The following is an 18,082-nucleotide window of genomic DNA, read 5'->3' as shown; positions in this document are numbered from 1 at the left end:
GCCCTGGGGGGCGGGAAAGCCCTGATCAAAGTAGACCTTCCCCTCCCTCTTCAAAGTATCCTTCTTAAAGTCTAAAAGCGAGCTGTCTTTGTTTGCTGTTCCTGAGCAGAAAGAGGTGATTGATACCATTTATATATATATAAACTTGCCCCCCCCACCCCACATTCATTTGAATGAGAGAAGCCCTTGTAAAAGAAAAGTGTCATAGGTTAAATGCATCTGCCTGGGTGTCTACTGCCTGAGGTCATAATCCTATGACAACATTTTATTTGCTCAACATCTTAAATACAGATGTTTAGGTTTTTTTTTTTTTTTTTAACTCAGGAATAGTGTGCTTTTATTAACAGTATTGATGATTGATTTTGAATGTTTTTACTTCAAAAACCCAAATCTCCTGGTGGGTAGAATTTTATGAAGCACCTGTTAAGCTTTAGGAAGGAGGACCTTTTTGGCAGCCACCCAAAATACATATTTAAACAATGAGCCTGCCAAAGTCAGGAAATTATAAAACAGTTTTGAAATTGCAGAATCTGCTTTTTTTTTTTTTTATTACCCCTCAGGTTTCTTTTGCAGCTTGGTTATAAGTTCTTTCACATGGGACTTACTAACATCCATACTATTTTAAGACCAGATTTAGAAAACTAAAATCAAATTTGGAGGTCTCAGGTTTACGTGATAAAAGACCATCAGATTTTAAACTTCCAGAGTCTGGACTCACACTCCCCAAACCTTTCAGAGAGATCTATTACTCAGTGTAGCCTGGCTGACTTTCTTAAGTGGTGCTATCCCTTGGGGTCTCCAGTTTTCCTGTGTGAGGTGAGAGCTGCTAGATGAAAAGTGTGTCCAAAACAGGGTGGAAAAGCCGAACTCTCAGAAAAATGTGGGACGCTTGCTAAGGGTATGCTTCTTGACATGTTCTATGTAGCCTGGACTTGGCAACTTCTTAACTCCCAAAATCACTGTTTCTATTCCTGCTTACAGAGCTTCCCAGATGACTCAGTGGTAAAGAATCTGCCTGCCAAGCAGGAGACCCAGGTTGGATCCCTGGGCTGGAAAGATCCCCTGGAGAAGGAAATGGCAACCCACTCCAGTATTCTTGCCTGGAAAATCCCATGGACAGAGGAGACTGGTGAGCTACAGTCAGTGGGGTCGCAAAGAGTCAGACGTGACTTAGCGACTTAAATGACAACTCCCACTTACAGATTTTAAATTCAGGAACCCGGGGCAAGATGGCAGTAGTGTCTTCTTTGTATATCCCAGCAATGGGATAGTTTTTGTATACTACTGAGTTTTTTTCTTTTTTTGCATTTGTTCATTGTATTATGTTAAGCAGCATCAGATTTTTATTTAGTTAACTGTGGTTTTATGTTTTATGATTTCATTACACACAGAAAGTAGGAATCATTTGAACTTCAGCACTCTCCTCACAGGCCAGCAGGCCAGAAAGCTTTGGGGTAGATGGTGGTTGATGAAGAGGGCAAGGGCAAGAGATTTAACAGAAGGCACAGGTATGAGAACATGATCTGAGCATACATTATCTTCAGGTTCTCCAAGACTTGTGATTAGAATTGGTATACATTTTCCAAGTTTATCTTAGGGAAAACATTTGTACAGTCACTCTGTCACATATCGGTGCTGGGGGGAAGGGCAGAAGGGAAGATATAATTTGGAATCTTTGATTTTTTTCGTATTTTCAAGTTCCTAAGTTTCTTTGGCTGACATCGTCACTAAATATCAGTGAGTTTAAAAAATTGAAGGCACCGTTCCCACAAAGCAGTTTATTTTTTTTTATTCTTATAGGACACCCATCCTGTTTGAAATTTTGTCCTGAATTAACAACAAACGTAAAGGCCTTAAGGTGGCAGTGCATCGAATGCAAGACGTGCAGTGCGTGTAGAATCCAAGGCAAAAATGCAGTAAGTACGGCTCTCAGTATCCATCTCCAGGTGAACAGTTGGCTTTCAGTGTTAAGGTTTTCATTTTTGTAGATTGCTGCTATTTTCTTTTTAAATGTTTAGGTACATGTGATACCAAATTTCAGTAGGAATCGTGGTGCTACTTTATCATATTTTATTGTTGTTAACCAGATAACAAAAGAATTTGTGGCCTTTTACAGTTGATTTCAGTCTCAATTAGTCTCTAATATGCTACATTACAGGATAATATGCTTTTCTGTGACTCCTGTGATAGAGGATTCCATATGGAGTGCTGTGATCCCCCACTTTCCAGAATGCCAAAAGGTGAACCTTTAAACCTATTAAAAAATGTGCTTTATTAGGTACACATTAGCCTAGTCCTAATGTCTGACAGCTCAGGAGTATATAGGTTCTTTAAGCATTTTTTCGTCCCTCCCACCTTCCTTATACTTGTGGGTTTAGTACAGGTTGTGAGCAGAGAAGTGTAAAAGCTTATAATTTGGGGGTAATGTATATAATAAATGCTGTAATTCAGACACAGGACTCAAAAGATCATTCTTCTCCTAAAACCACTCCCCCCCATTAGAATAAATTTAGGCTATGTAGGTCAAAAGTTTAGAGTATTCTCCATGTTATTCAGTATAATGTTCAGAGGTAACACATTACCTGTTTTCGATGATGGTGATAATGACCCCCAAAAAGTCCTGTAACAGGAGCCATTATCATTCTCTTGGCCGTCGATTGATAATCTTGAACATGAAGATCTGAACTATCTTACATGGGTGTATCCATATAGAATACGGATTTTCTTCTCCGTTTATTGGGTAGTCAGCCAAGTTTAGCCTTCTTTTTCTCATATGATAATATATTGAACGTTATAAATAACTTTGCCTTCTTATTACAAAGTTTATACATTTTCATTGTGAAAAATTTAGAAAATACCGATTGCCATAAAGGAATGGAAAGAATAATCAATTAGAAATTCCTTCCCTGCCCCACCCACCCTTTTAAAAAGAAATGGAAAATTCTGTATGTTTATGGTTTTTCCCTCTTAACAATAGATTCTCATATTCCCACATCATTAAATATTCTCCCAAAGATAGTTTTTAATGAGTGTGTAGAACTCCGTACTATATAGAGCCGAGATTATAAGCATGATGACTGTGGGCCACAGAAATGTTTTATTGAGACTTCTCTTAACTGTGTAACAGAAGATCTGGTTCTGTATTTAAAGATTTTTGAATTTGAATTTGCCAGTGTTCCATCCTGCCTCAGTCTCACTGCTTCCTGTTGCTTTACATTCCAGCTTGCTTCAGTCACATATATTATACCTGGGTGGTTCCTGAACATAACTGATTTTGCAACCCCATGTTCTTCTAAAAAAAAAAATTTAACCAATTTCATCTAGTGAATATTACAAATATTTCCAGTTTTTTCATCAACAATTCTTGCCTTAAGATAAATTCCTCAGGGAGGAATTTCTGGATTGAAGGCTATGTCCATGAAAGGTCATGTCAGTTTTCAGGCCAGCCAGCAGTGCATGAGAATACCTGTTTCCCTGTATGATGATCAACACTCACCATTACTATATTTCATTGAATCTAAGACAGACATTTTTAAAAAACATTTTAACATTTTTGAAATCAGATGCATCTTGTAGTCATAAATAGCTTAGATTCAGTGTAATACAGTGTTATTATTTAAAATTTTTACCAGTTAGATAATAGAAAAAATATGTCTGATGATTATTTTCTTTAGTGAAATTGAACATTTTTTTGTGTTTGGTTATTGGCTGTTTGTATATCATCTTGTAAAGCACCTGTTTTTATCCATTAATCATTTTTCTATTAAGGGTTTTCACCTTTTTCTTACTGATTTGCAGAAGCTCTTTATATTTTCATGTAGTCAAATCCATGAATCTTTTTCTTTATGGCTTCAGTCTTAAGTATCAGTCATGCTTAAATTATGTAACATTTAATTTTGTCACATAATATTCATCTGCCTAGAATTTGTGTTTATAAAAGATAGGAAGTAATTATTTTCTTTCCAGACAGACATCTATTTGTTCTAGCACCCCTTTCTGAATCATTTCATCCTTTCCCCACTGATTTGAAATATGACTGTTATGATATGCTAAACCTCTCCGTTGTTCTGGCCTTTTAGTTCTTATCCATTGACCTGCTTCCATATGCCACACTTCAAATTATTGTAGCTCCACAGTACTTAAACGTTTGAATTTTTCATTTTCAAAACTATATATTAGAATTATAACTTATTTACTATAGAAAATTCCCCAAAAGAGATGATAAAACAAGTATTTTTTTCCTAGAAGTTCCAGTTGACTTAAAAATGTTCCAGTTGGCTTAAAAATGTCTCCCTCAAATCCAAAAATATGTAATACCTGACAAGACTGGGTTTTCACGTGTGTTTACGTGGTGGGGAGGCTTGGTGACATGTTGGGCAAAACCTTATTGGAAGAATTCTCAGATGGGTCAGCCCTCTGCTTTCATCACCTTGACCCTGGGAAAACTGACCTTTAGTGACAGCTTCCTGAGGAGAATGACAAAAGGGAACGATCCACCTTCTAGAGTAAAGTTCTGCATACAGGCATCCTTGGGCAGCGTATTACAGCTGCAGTTTATATTTAATCTCTCTCCTAAAATGAAACATTAAAATATTTCTCTCATATATATATTAATTCAGGGATGTGGATTTGCCAAGTCTGCAGACCAAAGAAAAAGGGAAGAAAACTACTTCATGAGAAAGCTGCACAAATAAAACGACGATATGCAAAACCCATTGGACGACCGAAAAATAAATTAAAGCAACGATTGTTGTAGGTTGAGATCTTATCAAAAAAAATCTTTTATGTTGTGCTTTAAAATGCAGTTGATTGTAACCCCCTTAGATCCCATTAACTTTTTAGCATCATTTTTACAAACTCAAGGGATGAGGAATATTTCTTCTTTTGCATAAGCTGTGGAAATCTTTTTGAAAATAACATTTAAAATTACAGTTGGCATTTTGAGGTCTTCTGTTGCCAGTATCTGTGATGCTTAGTGACATTTTTCGACCAGCAGGATAGAAGCAGAATGTAAGAATTGGAAACACTCATTGTGCCTACTTTACTACTGGCTGAACATAAAAAGAGCTTAATTATATAAATATTTTTATAGGAATTTTTAAAACAAGAGAGGGATTTGTTCACATCTATAATGACTCTCTCTTGTTACCCCAGATAACATTTTAGAAAAATACTCCTCGTTTCTGGTGCTAATGTAGTATTACAACTTTTTAAGATCCCTTTTATGAAATAGAAGCTTCTGAGAAATCTGCAAATGACTGTCCTAATGTTTGCCTCCAGAGAGTTAGACAGGACCATTTGGTATGTGCACATGTATACAAACATATAGACAAAATAATATATTTGCAGTAGCATGCAGTTCTATTGGATTGGCCAAAAAATTCATTCAGGTTATTGCATAACATCTTAGGGAAAATCCAAACGATATACTTTTTAGCCAACCCAATGCTATGTTAGCCCCATTTCCTCTAGCCTATGGCCATGTGGTTGCCATTAAAGCCAAATAGAACATTTAGCTGGAATTACTGGAGAAGTAGAGAAAAGAGGTGTAATGAGTGTGTTTGTTTTTTTAACCCATATAGAATATAGAACTGAATATCAGCATTAGGTAAGGAGTTTAGAAATGAAATCTGTATACTTGCATATCTGAAGCAGCTCTGTCTGTAAGACCATTGCCTTTCTCTTTGGGCTTAGTGAAAGGGTCATTATAATGTAGAAATGAACAGGAACTCTACACACAGTGAACAAACACCAGGTGTCTTACTTGCTTACTCTCCCCTCTCCCTTAGTTTTATCTGAAGCAATTCATTTTATTATTACCTGCTCTCAGGAAAACAGTATCCTCCTGCACTTTTATCTCCCAAAGGAGAAATAGAAAATGCATGCTCCTTTCTAGAGTGTTTTGTGAAACTTTATGAAAATCTTCTAACTGGTGGACATTCTAATACAGAATTTGTGTTAATTTGTAGAGGCAAACATGAAACATATTCATGAATAAAATCTTTCATATTAGCATCACTTGAAGTAGGAATTATGTGTTTTTGTGTTCATCCAGTGTTAAGCATTGTTCTTGAAATGGGACTGTATCCTCAGGGCCCAATTTAAAAACCGAATTAGGATATAAACTTTCTAAACAAAGGACACAGCTGAAAATTACATCTGGCACCAATCCTAACTTTTTGTTTGTCCAAAATTGTCCTTTGAGCTTAGGAATTTTTAAGACAGTCTGGGGAGTTTTCCTTTTTACATGCTTTATAAGCATATTATCCTTTCTGGGCAATCGATTCCAGATACAGTCCAAATGTAACATTCTGATGCAAAACATTTTATCCTGGATGAGTTTTTTACTGGTGACTCTCACTGTGACACTCGAGATCTCCAGCTCTAACCTGATTTGGCTGACTCGGTGGTGTTGGACAAAGCTCCTGGCGGTTGAGCTGCTTCAGATGAGCCTTAGTAGCTTGCTCCATTGACCTACGCCAGCCTCCCCTTTAGGGTGACTGCTGAAATCGTTCATCAAATCTCTATGTACAGGATAACCACTAAGTTATGCTCTTCTTTTGTAATTACTTACAGATATTTTTATAATTTAAGATCATATCATTTTCAGGCTTCCATTTCTTCATTACTAGCCGTCAGCTCAATTGATAATTTTTAAGGTCCGTTCTCGGGCCCCAGCACTGCCATAATTCACATGCACATGTTTCTGCTGTATAAATTCTGCGGCAAAACGGGTGGCTTTCCAAGCCCTAGCCTGAGGCGAAGGCAGGCAGCTGCCGTTCCTGTAGGCAGCTGTGCTAGCAGAGTGACCTCCCATCTCCACTGAGCACACAGCTGTATGAGCAGAACCAGCCTCACAGGAACTGAAATAGCAGTCAGAACCAGTGTGTAAAGATTCTGATGCCAGGTGTCTGATAATGACCATGGTAAATGTGCTGCTTCTCCACCAGACTTTCCATGTCATGTCTGACCTGCTGTAGCTTTTCTTTAACCATTTCTTCAGTTTTTTGCTATTGTTGTCCTTTTTTCAGCAATATTTTATGCTGCAATTAATTGTCTCCTCTACTTAGAGAGTATTATTGGTTATCTTATCATCCTAAGCATAAAATGCTAAGAGGAAGAGGGTATTTTTTTAATGTTTTCTTAAAAAAAAAAAACTATAGATAATAATTATTTCTATAAATTTTCCATTTGAGTTAAAATTGCTTCTAACTAGAGATTACATAAATTTCTTCTTTCACTTCGAGATAATACTTAATGACTTCTTTCTTTTAATACTTTTTTAAAAGGCATTTCAGAAAATCACAATTATGTATAATGACACAAGGGGTAACATTTTTTCATTTAACTATAAGGAAACCATGGGGTGATCTTTTAATCTCCTCAAAAATTTTCTTACTCATAATGCCCTTGTGTCCACATGATTCTTCCAGTACCTGTTGGACAGGCCCTGGGAGAATCATGACTTGCCAGCGTACAGGCTGCAACCTGTTTCAACCGAGAAAAACACCTCAATGAAGGCACACACACACAAGCAGGGCTTTAGGGTTGCAATTCAGATTTTTAAGTTTAAGCCCGTTGACTGCATCTAGTTGCTATAAACTTGTGTTAGATACCTTTATAATTTTATTATTAAATGCTGATACTATTCTCTAAATTTTTGCCTAGGTCTGTAACCAGTGATGAAGGATCCATGAATGCATTCACAGGAAGGGGGTCACCTGGTAGGGGTCAAAAGACTAAAGTCTGTACCACACCTTCATCCGGTCATGCTGCATCTGGGAAGGACTCAAGCAGCAGATTGGCTGTTACAGACCCCACTCGGCCTGGTGCCACCACCAAAATCACCACCACCTCCACCTACATTTCTGCCTCTACACTTAAAGTTAACAAGAAAACCAAAGGGCTCATTGATGGCCTTACTAAGTTTTTTACACCATCACCTGATGGTCGCAGATCACGAGGTGAAATAATAGACTTTTCAAAGCACTATCGTCCAAGGAAAAAGGTCTCTCAGAAACAGTCATGCACTTCTCATGTGTTGGCTCCAGGTACCACACAAAAGCTAAAACCTCCACTTTCTTCACTCCCACCCCCGACTCCCATCTCTGGTCAGAGCCCCAGCTCACAAAAGTCCAGCACTTCTGTTTCTTCTACCTCTCCCCAGAGTTCTTCCAGCCAGTCCAGCGTGCCCTCCTTTAGCAGTCTTACTAATAACAGCCAGCTGAAGGCACTCTTTGACGGACTCTCTCATATCTATACCACTCAGGGACAGTCTCGCCAAAAGGGACACCCAAGTTATGCACCACCTAAACGTATGCGTCGTAAAACCGAATTCCCTCTCACAGCAAAATCTAAAGCCCATTTCTTTGGAAAAAGAGATATTAGAAGTAGGTTTATTTCTCACTCCTCCTCCTCTAGCTGGGGGATGGCTAGAGGGCGTATTTTTAAAGCAATTGCTCACTTCAAGCGAACAACTTTCCTTAAAAAGCACAGGATGCTAGGCAGGTTAAAATATAAAGTGACCCCTCAGATGGGGACCCCCTCACCAGGGAAGGGGAGCTTGACAGACGGAAGGATTAAACCTGATCAGGATGATGGTAAGCAAAAGGTCAAAGCTCCAACCAAACCTGCGTCCCGTCCCTTTCTCCCCAACCCCCGGAAAAAAAAAGAATCAATCAATTCCTATTTGTCACATAGGTCTTAGCTATTTCTCTTGTTCTCCACTTCACTTTCATACAGAAGCAGTGAAACTTTGACCTTTTTCTAATGCTGACTAAACCTCCCAAACATTGTTTTTTCAACTAATACTCTCCCACTCTGATGATTTCCTTCCATTTGTAGTGACACTAGGGCCCCCCCAGATGCTGTCATAGCGTTGCTTATGGCGCTGTGGTCCCGCATGAGCAGCCACTGTCGCGCTTCCGCCACGTCCCTCCCCGTGCCACCTCTCCAGCCACAGCGCTGTGTGGCCACGTGCTGTCCGCGCTTCCGGCAGGGGGGACGTCGGCTCCTCATTTCCCTCTGTCCATTGCTTTCTCATGACAAAGTTCATCCTGCTTCCTTCTCAACAGAGCCTGATCTGTAATTCTGTGAAGTGTGCTTTTTTGGATGTGAGTGTGTCTGTGTGTGTATTCACCTCAGGGAGAAAACTGATTTCATGATTTCATTTAACAAATTGGCCCGTTACATTTGCTATCCTTTATATGAAACAAAAGCCAAACTATGTGTCATTGGGACAGAATGATAGATTTTATTGTCTCAAACATGATCATGGGAATTCTATACCTAGACATTGCTATGCCTTCTAATCTTGGTTGAAAACTATGATTTTTTTTTTTATATTGCTCTTACTTTCCCGTGTTTGTTTACTGAAGCTAAAAGAAGATGACAATGATAATTCAAATAATTTGGGTATGGCAGGGAAAAGGTACTGCTGGAACTATGAGTAGCGCTTAGATGTAAAAGCTTATAAAGCTTTAAAAAGAAAAAATTCCCTATTTGCCCACTGTGCTAATTTGGTACCGTTTTGGTAATTATATGGTGGTTATTCATGATGCAAGTCAGTAAATACACTTTCTGCTGGTTTTAAATGACAGATACGGAAATCAAAATAAGCATCAAACAGGAAAGTACAGATATAAATGTGATTGGAAACAAGGATACCGTTACTGAAGAGGATTTGGATGTTTTCAAGCAGGCCCAGGAACTGTCTTGGGAGGTAAGGCCAGAATACTGCAATCCAGAAACTAAGATAATATATGACTTTTGTATCTGACTACTGTGAAATTAACTGGCTTGATTTTATAAAGAATCCCCTTCAAAATCCTTTATGGTTCTTTAACTGCTACCATCATTTCTGTTGACTGTACATTCAAAAGTCCTGACTTTGAGTTGTCTTCACTCTCACAAGTTGGTAATGGCTCAGCTGGTCTCACAAAATAGGCCAGAGTAGCAGTTGTTGAGGCAGATTTTAAAAAATGCTTCTAGGGGTAAAGGAATAGATTTCTGATTATTCTTGCTCAAATTAAGCAAATAGCCCTTTTAAATAGCTCACTGAAAGAAGAAATCATTTTTAAATTGACCAGTGCTTCTTCCAGCTCAGATGGCCAGCAATATGAAAAACGTCTCCTGATTTTAACTCCTGGGCATTGGTGAAGACAATATTGTGTTGCATGATCAGTTGTAGTTACTTTTATTTTCAATGTCCAGTAATTTCTTTTAAATGATTTCCCTAAGATAGTAACTCTACTTAGCTTATTTTCACCAAAACATTGAAAGGAAGGGCTATTGGACTTGTCAGAAACAAATTTATTATGGATTGCGAGTTTTTCTGTTAGTACACCACATTTAGTAGCCGACTCATTGGAAAAGACTGATGCTGAGAAGAATTGAAGGTAAAAGTAGATGAGAGCGGCCTAAGATGAGATGGTTAGATAGCATCACTGACTCAGTCAGTGGACATAAATTTGAGCAAACTCCGGGAGATAGTGAAAAATAGGGAACCCTTGCATGCTGCAGTCCATCGGGTCACAAAGACTCGAACATGATTTAGCAGCTGAACAAGACCACATTCTCAGGGCACGATATTTATGGATAGATTACCTGCTCTACCTCACTTCCTTTTGTGGGGAGTAGGGATCTGTCTGAAGGCTCTTGAGCTTTAGTTTTAGTAGAAACCACTTGGACTAAATACTTGTGCTTATTTCTCCTTGAGGGGCCATTGGATATTTCCATTCCTCATTCTGCATTCTTTGTAGTGTTTTTCCCTTTGGCTAAGATAAAATGTATCCCATCCCCCGACCACCACCCACCCACGCCCTGCACCCCCAGTCACTGAGATTTGAAGTCCTTAAATATTACCACTTTGGGAGATTGTATCTGGCATTCATATTTAAACATGATGAACAGCAAGCAATTACCTGAAAGTTACTGCTAAACCTAAAGCCCGTTGTATCCAACCCAGTAACCCTGGCTTTTCCATTCAAGAACATGTCTTGGCTGTGTCAGGCACTGGGCTAGACCCTGGGAATGTCAGGATGAATCAGGCAGGCAAAGTTCTAACCTCCTGCATGAGAGTAAAAGGAGATGGGTATCAAACTGCAGACTTCAAATTGATTATTTAATTACAGTTGGGGTAAATGTTACTTGGTGGAGAACAGGAACTGTTAACAGTGTGACAATGTGTAATAGCCACATCATAGAATTTCCTGTTTTAATACATTGTAGCAGATCACTTGACTGTTCATAGAGGTTTGTATGTTCTAACAGGTACTCATTTTTTCCTATATTGGTAATACTGTTTCTTAAGAGTATTTGTTTATATATGTATATGATACAAAGTTGACTGTTGTTTCACAAAGGCCTATAATGTTTTTTTCAACAACATTCAAAAAAATTCTGCTGTAAATTAACTGGGGAAATATTGTTTATGTAAGAAACCAAATCAAGAAAAAAAATTTAGTCATTGTAAAGCATTGGTAGATTTTCATAACTACTGGTGAAAGAACCAAAGCGTAAGTGAAGAAATCCTCTTCTGAGACTTCTGTTTTGTTTTCTTTCTGACAGAAAATAGAGTGTGAAAGTGGAGTGGAAGACTGTGGCCGGTACCCTTCTGTAATAGAATTTGGGAAATATGAAATCCAAACCTGGTACTCCTCGCCTTACCCACAGGAATATGCAAGGTAATGGAATAAGCCTGGCAGGTGTGCAGCCTTAACGTCTCACATGTAGGAAGGAGCCTTCTAGAACTGAAACTAGGTGATTTTTTAAGATATAAATTTAAAAAAAAAAGAAGAAGAAGACATAAATTTTGAGTGTCAATTTCAGTTCAATTTCAGGTGTTTCCAAAACTATCACTTTTGTCAGCACCTTCTTACAGTAGTCATTGTTCTGTACAAACACCTTATACTCCTTAGTTACACCAGTGTTGTAAATTTCTGGGGAAATTCTGCTGTAAATTAACTGGGGAAGTATTGTTTATGTAAGAAACCAAATCAAGAAAAAAAAATTAGCCATTGTAAAGTCTTTGGTAGTTTCTTTTTGGTTGCCTTTTTCATTTTCCTAATTAGGCCTGTTAGTTTTATCTCATGATTTCTGGCATTTTATTGTCAAGTATTCTTTTTTTTTTTTTTTTTTTAACATAAGTTAGAGCAAAAGACCTGGAGGAGGAATTGGCAACCCACTCCAGTATTCTTGTCTGGAGAATCCCATGGACAGAGGAGCTTGGCGGGCTACAGTCCACGGGGTGGCAAGAGTCAGACACGACTAAAGCAGCTTAGCACTTAGCACGCATAGCAAAAGAAGGAAATATGGAAGGAAATAGGTGGGAGTGGGTAGCCTTCAGAGATTCTTCCCCAAGTCTTGACTTTTAGAGCCATCTGTGACTAACTTGTTAAAAATGAAGAGAAAATAATGGTACTAGGTTTTTCTTTTGTCCTGAACTAAGATTAGCTGTGAAATTGTCTTGAACTAATGTATCTAAAAATGGGTGTTTTGTGAACAGATTTTTTTTCCTTCAGGTATCAGGGCATACTTTATTAGTATCTTCTCAAATGCTTTAGTCTGCAAAGTTTGGTAATCACAAATTCACTTTTCTACTGGAATAAATATCACCCTTTCCTCTTTCTCATGGGCATCTGTCCAGTCATCTAACTGGAGAAAATGGGGAGAATTTCTAGAAGTGGCAGACTAAGAGTCAGGGGTTTTGGTTTCATATCGCTCAGCTCCATGTTCCTAAACAGTTTTTGAAAAACACCAAACACCAGTGAGCTTTTATATGTATGGGTAATCATAAGTCATGTTGTTCTGAGAGCTTTGGATAAATTTTATATATGAATCCAAGATTTGAGATTTCTATGATGAGTCTGTCTAGTTCTCTGCAAAACCCTGCTCCCCATGTTTATATCCCAAAGCCCTTGAGAATGCTTCTAGGCATTCTCTTGTAAATACAAGCAGTGTCCACCTAAGCATAACAGGGCACTGGTTAACAAAACGGTGTCATTTCTAAGGTGGAGAAAAAGTCAGCAGAAGTGAGAAAGCTGATTGTCTAATGTTACTCAGAGTCAGTGGAATTGGTAGGAACAGATAAGGTCATTTGACTTGACTGCACTTAGTGCTTTAGATTGTGTATAACTGATAGAAACCTTAAAGTTACCTCATCCATAAGAAATGGAGAGAGCTAAATTCTAGGACTCCCCTGTCTTATAAGTACACAGATCATTTTAAAAATAATGAGTTCGCTTCTCTCTGAAAAGATTTGTTATCGTTATACCACTGATTATATGTAATATTGAAATCATGACATTAAGTGTGAAATTTGAGAAATGTACATGGTTGACAGGATGACATTGTTTTTATTAGTCATAGTTCCAAGTCTGAAAACCTTTTTTCGATAGGACATTTCTAAGGAAAGAAATGATTTGTTTGTACAGTAAAGACAGCAAATACTATGAGATTGAAAAATAATGTAAAGTTTGTACATTCTGTCCACCACTGGCTTTCTTTTTCCTTTTTTAAACTACTTCCTTCAAATACTATTATACTGTCTTTTTATGGCTTAGAGAGAATTGAACAATGTTTATAATATTTCCCCCTGAAAGGAATAACCAATCAGATTATATTCTTTGGTTTTAAAATTTCAACAGATTACCAAAGCTTTACCTGTGTGAATTCTGTCTTAAATATATGAAAAGTAAAAATATTTTATTAAGACACTCAAAGAAATGTGGATGGTTTCATCCTCCAGCAAATGAAATTTACCGAAGGAAAGACCTTTCAGTATTTGAGGTAAGCATGTGTAAATAAAAAACTCAGCTTTGGAAACCTAGTGCTTCTAATTGTTGACTATGTACTGATTTGTTCATAGAAGGTACAATGTTTATTCAATTTTGGCACTGAAATTCAGACTGCTTTTTCAAATATCTCCATATTTTGAAGTGTTTTTCTAACCATGTTAAGCAACCTTTGAGATTGATGATGAATTCCTACTTCATCACATTAACTTTTTTGTCTTCTCCCAAATCCCTGTCTGCACCAGATATATTCACCAGTGAATTTATGATCTCCTTAGCTCTTTGTAAATTCTACTCTCTTTGGCAGGAGAAATTAGCTTTGTTCAGCAGCTCCAGCCAGTGTCTGGCAGGTGCTCACTCTTCCAGGGAATTGAGCAGCTGTACATATCTCCTCAGTACACAACCACCTGTGTTTCCATCCACTTCTTGGCAGGGTGGCTAATCCTTTTGGTGAGACCTCAGCAGATGTTGGGACTCCCTCCCTTCCCAATCTGGGTGGGTGACCACCCCTGGAGAACTTTGCTGTTCACAGGAACCCCTTGTGGCCATGTGTCTGTTATTGTGTGTTCTTGAAGACACTTTGTGTTTTCAGAATTGATTTAGTAGCAGAAGGTCTTCGCCGGTATATCATTTCATGGTTTGATCATGTTCTGTTGTCAGTTTCAGGGATCCAGTTTGGCTGAAGAAGCCACTTATTCTTGAAGAGGCCATGCCTTTCTTTCCTGTTATTGCCTATTCACAGGCCTTCTCAATTCTCTCTCTCTGGTTGCGCGCTTCCATCACCCTGCCTTATTATCATTTCTATTACGCATCTTAGTCATTGGGTTCGTTCCGGAGTGCTCAGAAGAAGCCTTCCCTGCACAGCAGATATGATCTCCTCTTTCTCTGAAATAATTTTACTTTAGGGTTCTCTATTTCGGAGTTGTTCAGATTAGAAATGTATTATTCTACCCCACATTTCTCTATAATTCTGGTCTGTAATGTCTTGCATTAAATTTAATGTAGGGGAGGGTCATGCCTAGGTTTCTCTCAAGGATCAGGCTCCCTCTCTCAGACAGTCTTGGGCCCATTGCTTTTTCCCAAGACTCACCAGAGAACACATGTATTATGACTTATGATTTTTCTGAAGCCCCTCTTCCTGGTTAAATTGGGCTCTTTTGGCAAGCTTGAAGGGAGAAGGGTTTTGTTGCTGAGAAGATTTGATGTGTTAGTTCTTACTAAACGGGAGGCACAAAGTTTCTCACCCTGGGGGCTGTTTATGTTTTGGGCTGGATGATTCTTTGGTGTAGGGGCATTGTAGGATGTTTAGCAGCATCCCTGGCCTGTACCCACTAAATGCCAGTAGCACCAAGCCCCCTCCAGTCAGAATATCCAGACATAGCCAATGTCTCTTAAAGGACAAAAATCACCCGCAGTGAGAACCACTAGGCTAAAGGGAAAGGCAGATGCCAGTCGCTGTCCTGTTGTTCATCTTGGGATGCTAACAGGCCAGCCCCAACCAGTTGAGACAACAGAGCTGTTCTCAGTTGAAGCTTAATTAATGAATGTCACAAGTTCAACTTACTGTTGGCTCCTTCCTTGATGCCTTGGAAGCTTTCTTCTAACCAAAATAAAATGAAAATCAGTGTCTCATTGTTTCTCAAAGGACAGAACACATTGTTGGCTTTAAGTAATTGTTAAATAAATCAGCATAACTCTGCCAGAGGGGGTGAACCTCTCATAAATCCAGGAAAAGTCTTCTGGGGTAAGAGAATCAATCTTGTTAGGCTAATGAGAAAGCTCTAATTCAGGACCAAATGCTCTAATTTGGGACCATACATAGATAAGAAGGGAGAAATCAGAAGCAGATCTGTAAATTTTTTATTCATAAAAATAATTGAAGGAATTGGATTGGAGAAGTGCCAAGGTCCCTATTTTAGAATCTGAGTTAATACTAAGAGTATAACATGTGGGGAACTTTTGTCTTTGCAGTGTCCTTAGTAACTTCTAAAATAAATGAATAATAATCACAGATTACTACTTTCCTATCTTTTCTATATCCCTCTTGAAAGCATGTCATATTAGACCTTTCGCAACTGGTAAGACTTTCCAGCATTGTCATCTCTTTGTTTTTCTGGTTCAGGGATACATACATCTCTGTCTTTCCTTTTTGTTATATACTACCATTTCCAAAAGGACCATACTCCAAAAAACTTCCTTTAATTAAAGAGAGAATTGTATCCTCTGTGCCTGTTGCCCATATTTGATCATGCTGCCATGTGCGGGACCGAGGTATCATCCAAGGGAAATGGTTATATGAAGTCTAAAAATAATCTGTGCATTATGAGAACCGGTATGGTGCACAGGAGACTCAAGAACGATCAAGTTCATTGTCCAAGAGCTCTGGTTAGCAAATATCCATTTCCCGTAAGAAAAGTGCTAGGGAAATTCTTCTTGAATCTGCTGTGCTTTCTGTTTTCAACAAGTAACTACATTTGATCAACGAAATTGGCATCTGTGCCTTGCCTCCTGTCTGTAACCATCAGTAACACAGCTTGATTCTTTTATTTTGAAGAGAAGTAGACTGTAATCATGGTACTTACTGTAGGTTAAAATTCATCTCACTTTCTCTGTAAGTATTCCCAACATAGAAATTTTATCTTTTCCAATTATATTTAAAATGATGCTTGGGATAAAACCAAAATGGAACCCTCTTTTGTGCATCCACGTTTCTGAGGAATCAGAATAATATAGTTTATTTTAATGTGAAACCCTTTGGAAACAACATAAAGTTTAACTGACTCAAGCAGCATTTTGATTGGTTTACGTTTCTTTAATTCAAGTTTACTTGGTTCAGATAGAGAAGGAATGCCTAATCATTTTTTTTAGTTGTAATAAATAGTAAATAAAAATTACTCCTTTGTTAGCAATGTGTGGCCTTTCTTCAGCAAGTGTAAAGAGAAATTTAAGCTACCTTAAATTTACCCCAATTTAAGAGAAAAGGTGGAATTCTGATTTGCCAAATGACAGCTATTTTCTGGTAAACTTTCTCGGTTAATGGAGTGTGTTAATTGTTTAGCTTGGGATTTGGAAAAAAAAAAATGCTTTCCAAAATACCATATAAAAGAAACAGTTTTATGTTGAGTGGTATTTTTATGTTAAATAATGTTGTCTGTTTCTCTTTGCTAGGTTGATGGGAATATGAGCAAAATTTATTGCCAAAACCTTTGCTTGTTAGCCAAGCTCTTCCTGGACCACAAAACATTGTATTATGATGTCGAGCCATTCCTTTTTTATGTCCTTACAAAAAATGATGAAAAGGGCTGTCATCTGGTTGGATACTTCTCTAAGGTAAAACAAGAGCCAGTATGACCTTCATTTTCTTTTTCAGAATGTTTTTGGTAGAGTCCAATTCCTTAAACAGGGCCTTTTTATGACTCTAATTTGAATAAATGACATGTTTCTGAAAAGCTCAGGTTCTTATTCAGAGCTCATTAAGAAAAACACACACACAAAAACCATGAGCATTGTGCCTAGGAAGTGTGTAAAAGACCTCAGCACTATTTGCTGTGTTGACTGTCAGCGTTCATGTAATGTTATAATTGCTGCCTTGCAGACCACCTACCGTCTTTCATTTTCTAAATTTTAAGCTTAGTTCCCCTTTCCCCCTAAGTGGTATCAACATGAAGGTTTCAGTATAACGTAGCATTTAAAAGAGAATTCTCCTTTCTCCTTGTTGCCTTCCCTCGGTGGTCATCAGTATCTCAGTGAGTTGGAACGCTGGCATTTGGACAGTTAAGCTGATATAATGGCTGGTTTTACTCTCCGCGCTATTGTTTTAAGGTCTAAAGTAGCCTCATCTTTAGAAAGCCTGAGTATCTCCAGCTATTAATATAGGGGAGCCCTTGACATATTGAGTGGCTGTGGTTTGTCTTTTTCACGTGGTTCAGAGCATTTATCTCACATTCTTCTGTTCAGAGGCTTCTGAGATACATTAACTCATATGCAATAAAAGGAATCTGAGTTTGGAGATATTTATCAGGCTAACCTTAAATTTTCTTAGGTACTTAGGAAATAGTTTAATATGCCAGAATGGTAATTTTAAGATTTCTAGGGCAGAATAGAAATGCTCCAAATCCTATAGCTTATTTATTTTATGATATATGTTTACATATTAGGTGATAAGTGAATTTTAATTAATCTACTGTTACATAATGGAATGCCTAATGGAATTGTCGTTTTCATGGAAGGTCAAAACTTTGCATACAGAAGTTTTTCCAAATTTAAGAAACAACCCAGAGACCATAAAC

At 37.9% G+C, this 18,082-nt stretch overlaps 1 protein-coding gene across 5 annotated transcripts in view; it reads left to right on the top strand.

The window, feature by feature from the left end:
* The window catches only part of KAT6B (lysine acetyltransferase 6B), a 183,540-nt gene that overhangs the window by 126,437 nt on the left and 39,021 nt on the right, over positions 1-18,082 (top strand). For 3 of the 5 annotated variants that reach the window (XM_018042382.1, XM_018042383.1, XM_018042381.1), the window contains 8 exons: positions 1,801-1,916; positions 2,159-2,240; positions 4,620-4,752; positions 7,669-8,600; positions 9,600-9,721; positions 11,569-11,684; positions 13,647-13,788; positions 16,962-17,123. In XM_018042382.1, the coding sequence (XP_017897871.1) occupies positions 1,801-1,916; positions 2,159-2,240; positions 4,620-4,752; positions 7,669-8,600; positions 9,600-9,721; positions 11,569-11,684; positions 13,647-13,788; positions 16,962-17,123 (1,805 nt within the window). The remainder of the gene's footprint in view (positions 1-1,800; positions 1,917-2,158; positions 2,241-4,619; positions 4,753-7,668; positions 8,601-9,599; positions 9,722-11,568; positions 11,685-13,646; positions 13,789-16,961; positions 17,124-18,082) is intronic. The other 2 variants (XM_018042384.1, XM_018042385.1) reach the window with 2 other exon arrangements.

Source organism: Capra hircus, chromosome 28, assembly GCF_001704415.2.
Source record: "Capra hircus breed San Clemente chromosome 28, ASM170441v1, whole genome shotgun sequence".
Lineage (NCBI taxonomy): Eukaryota > Metazoa > Chordata > Mammalia > Artiodactyla > Bovidae > Capra > Capra hircus.
The sequence above is the reverse complement of the archived record's forward strand: the minus strand, read 5'-3'. Positions and strand labels throughout refer to the sequence as shown.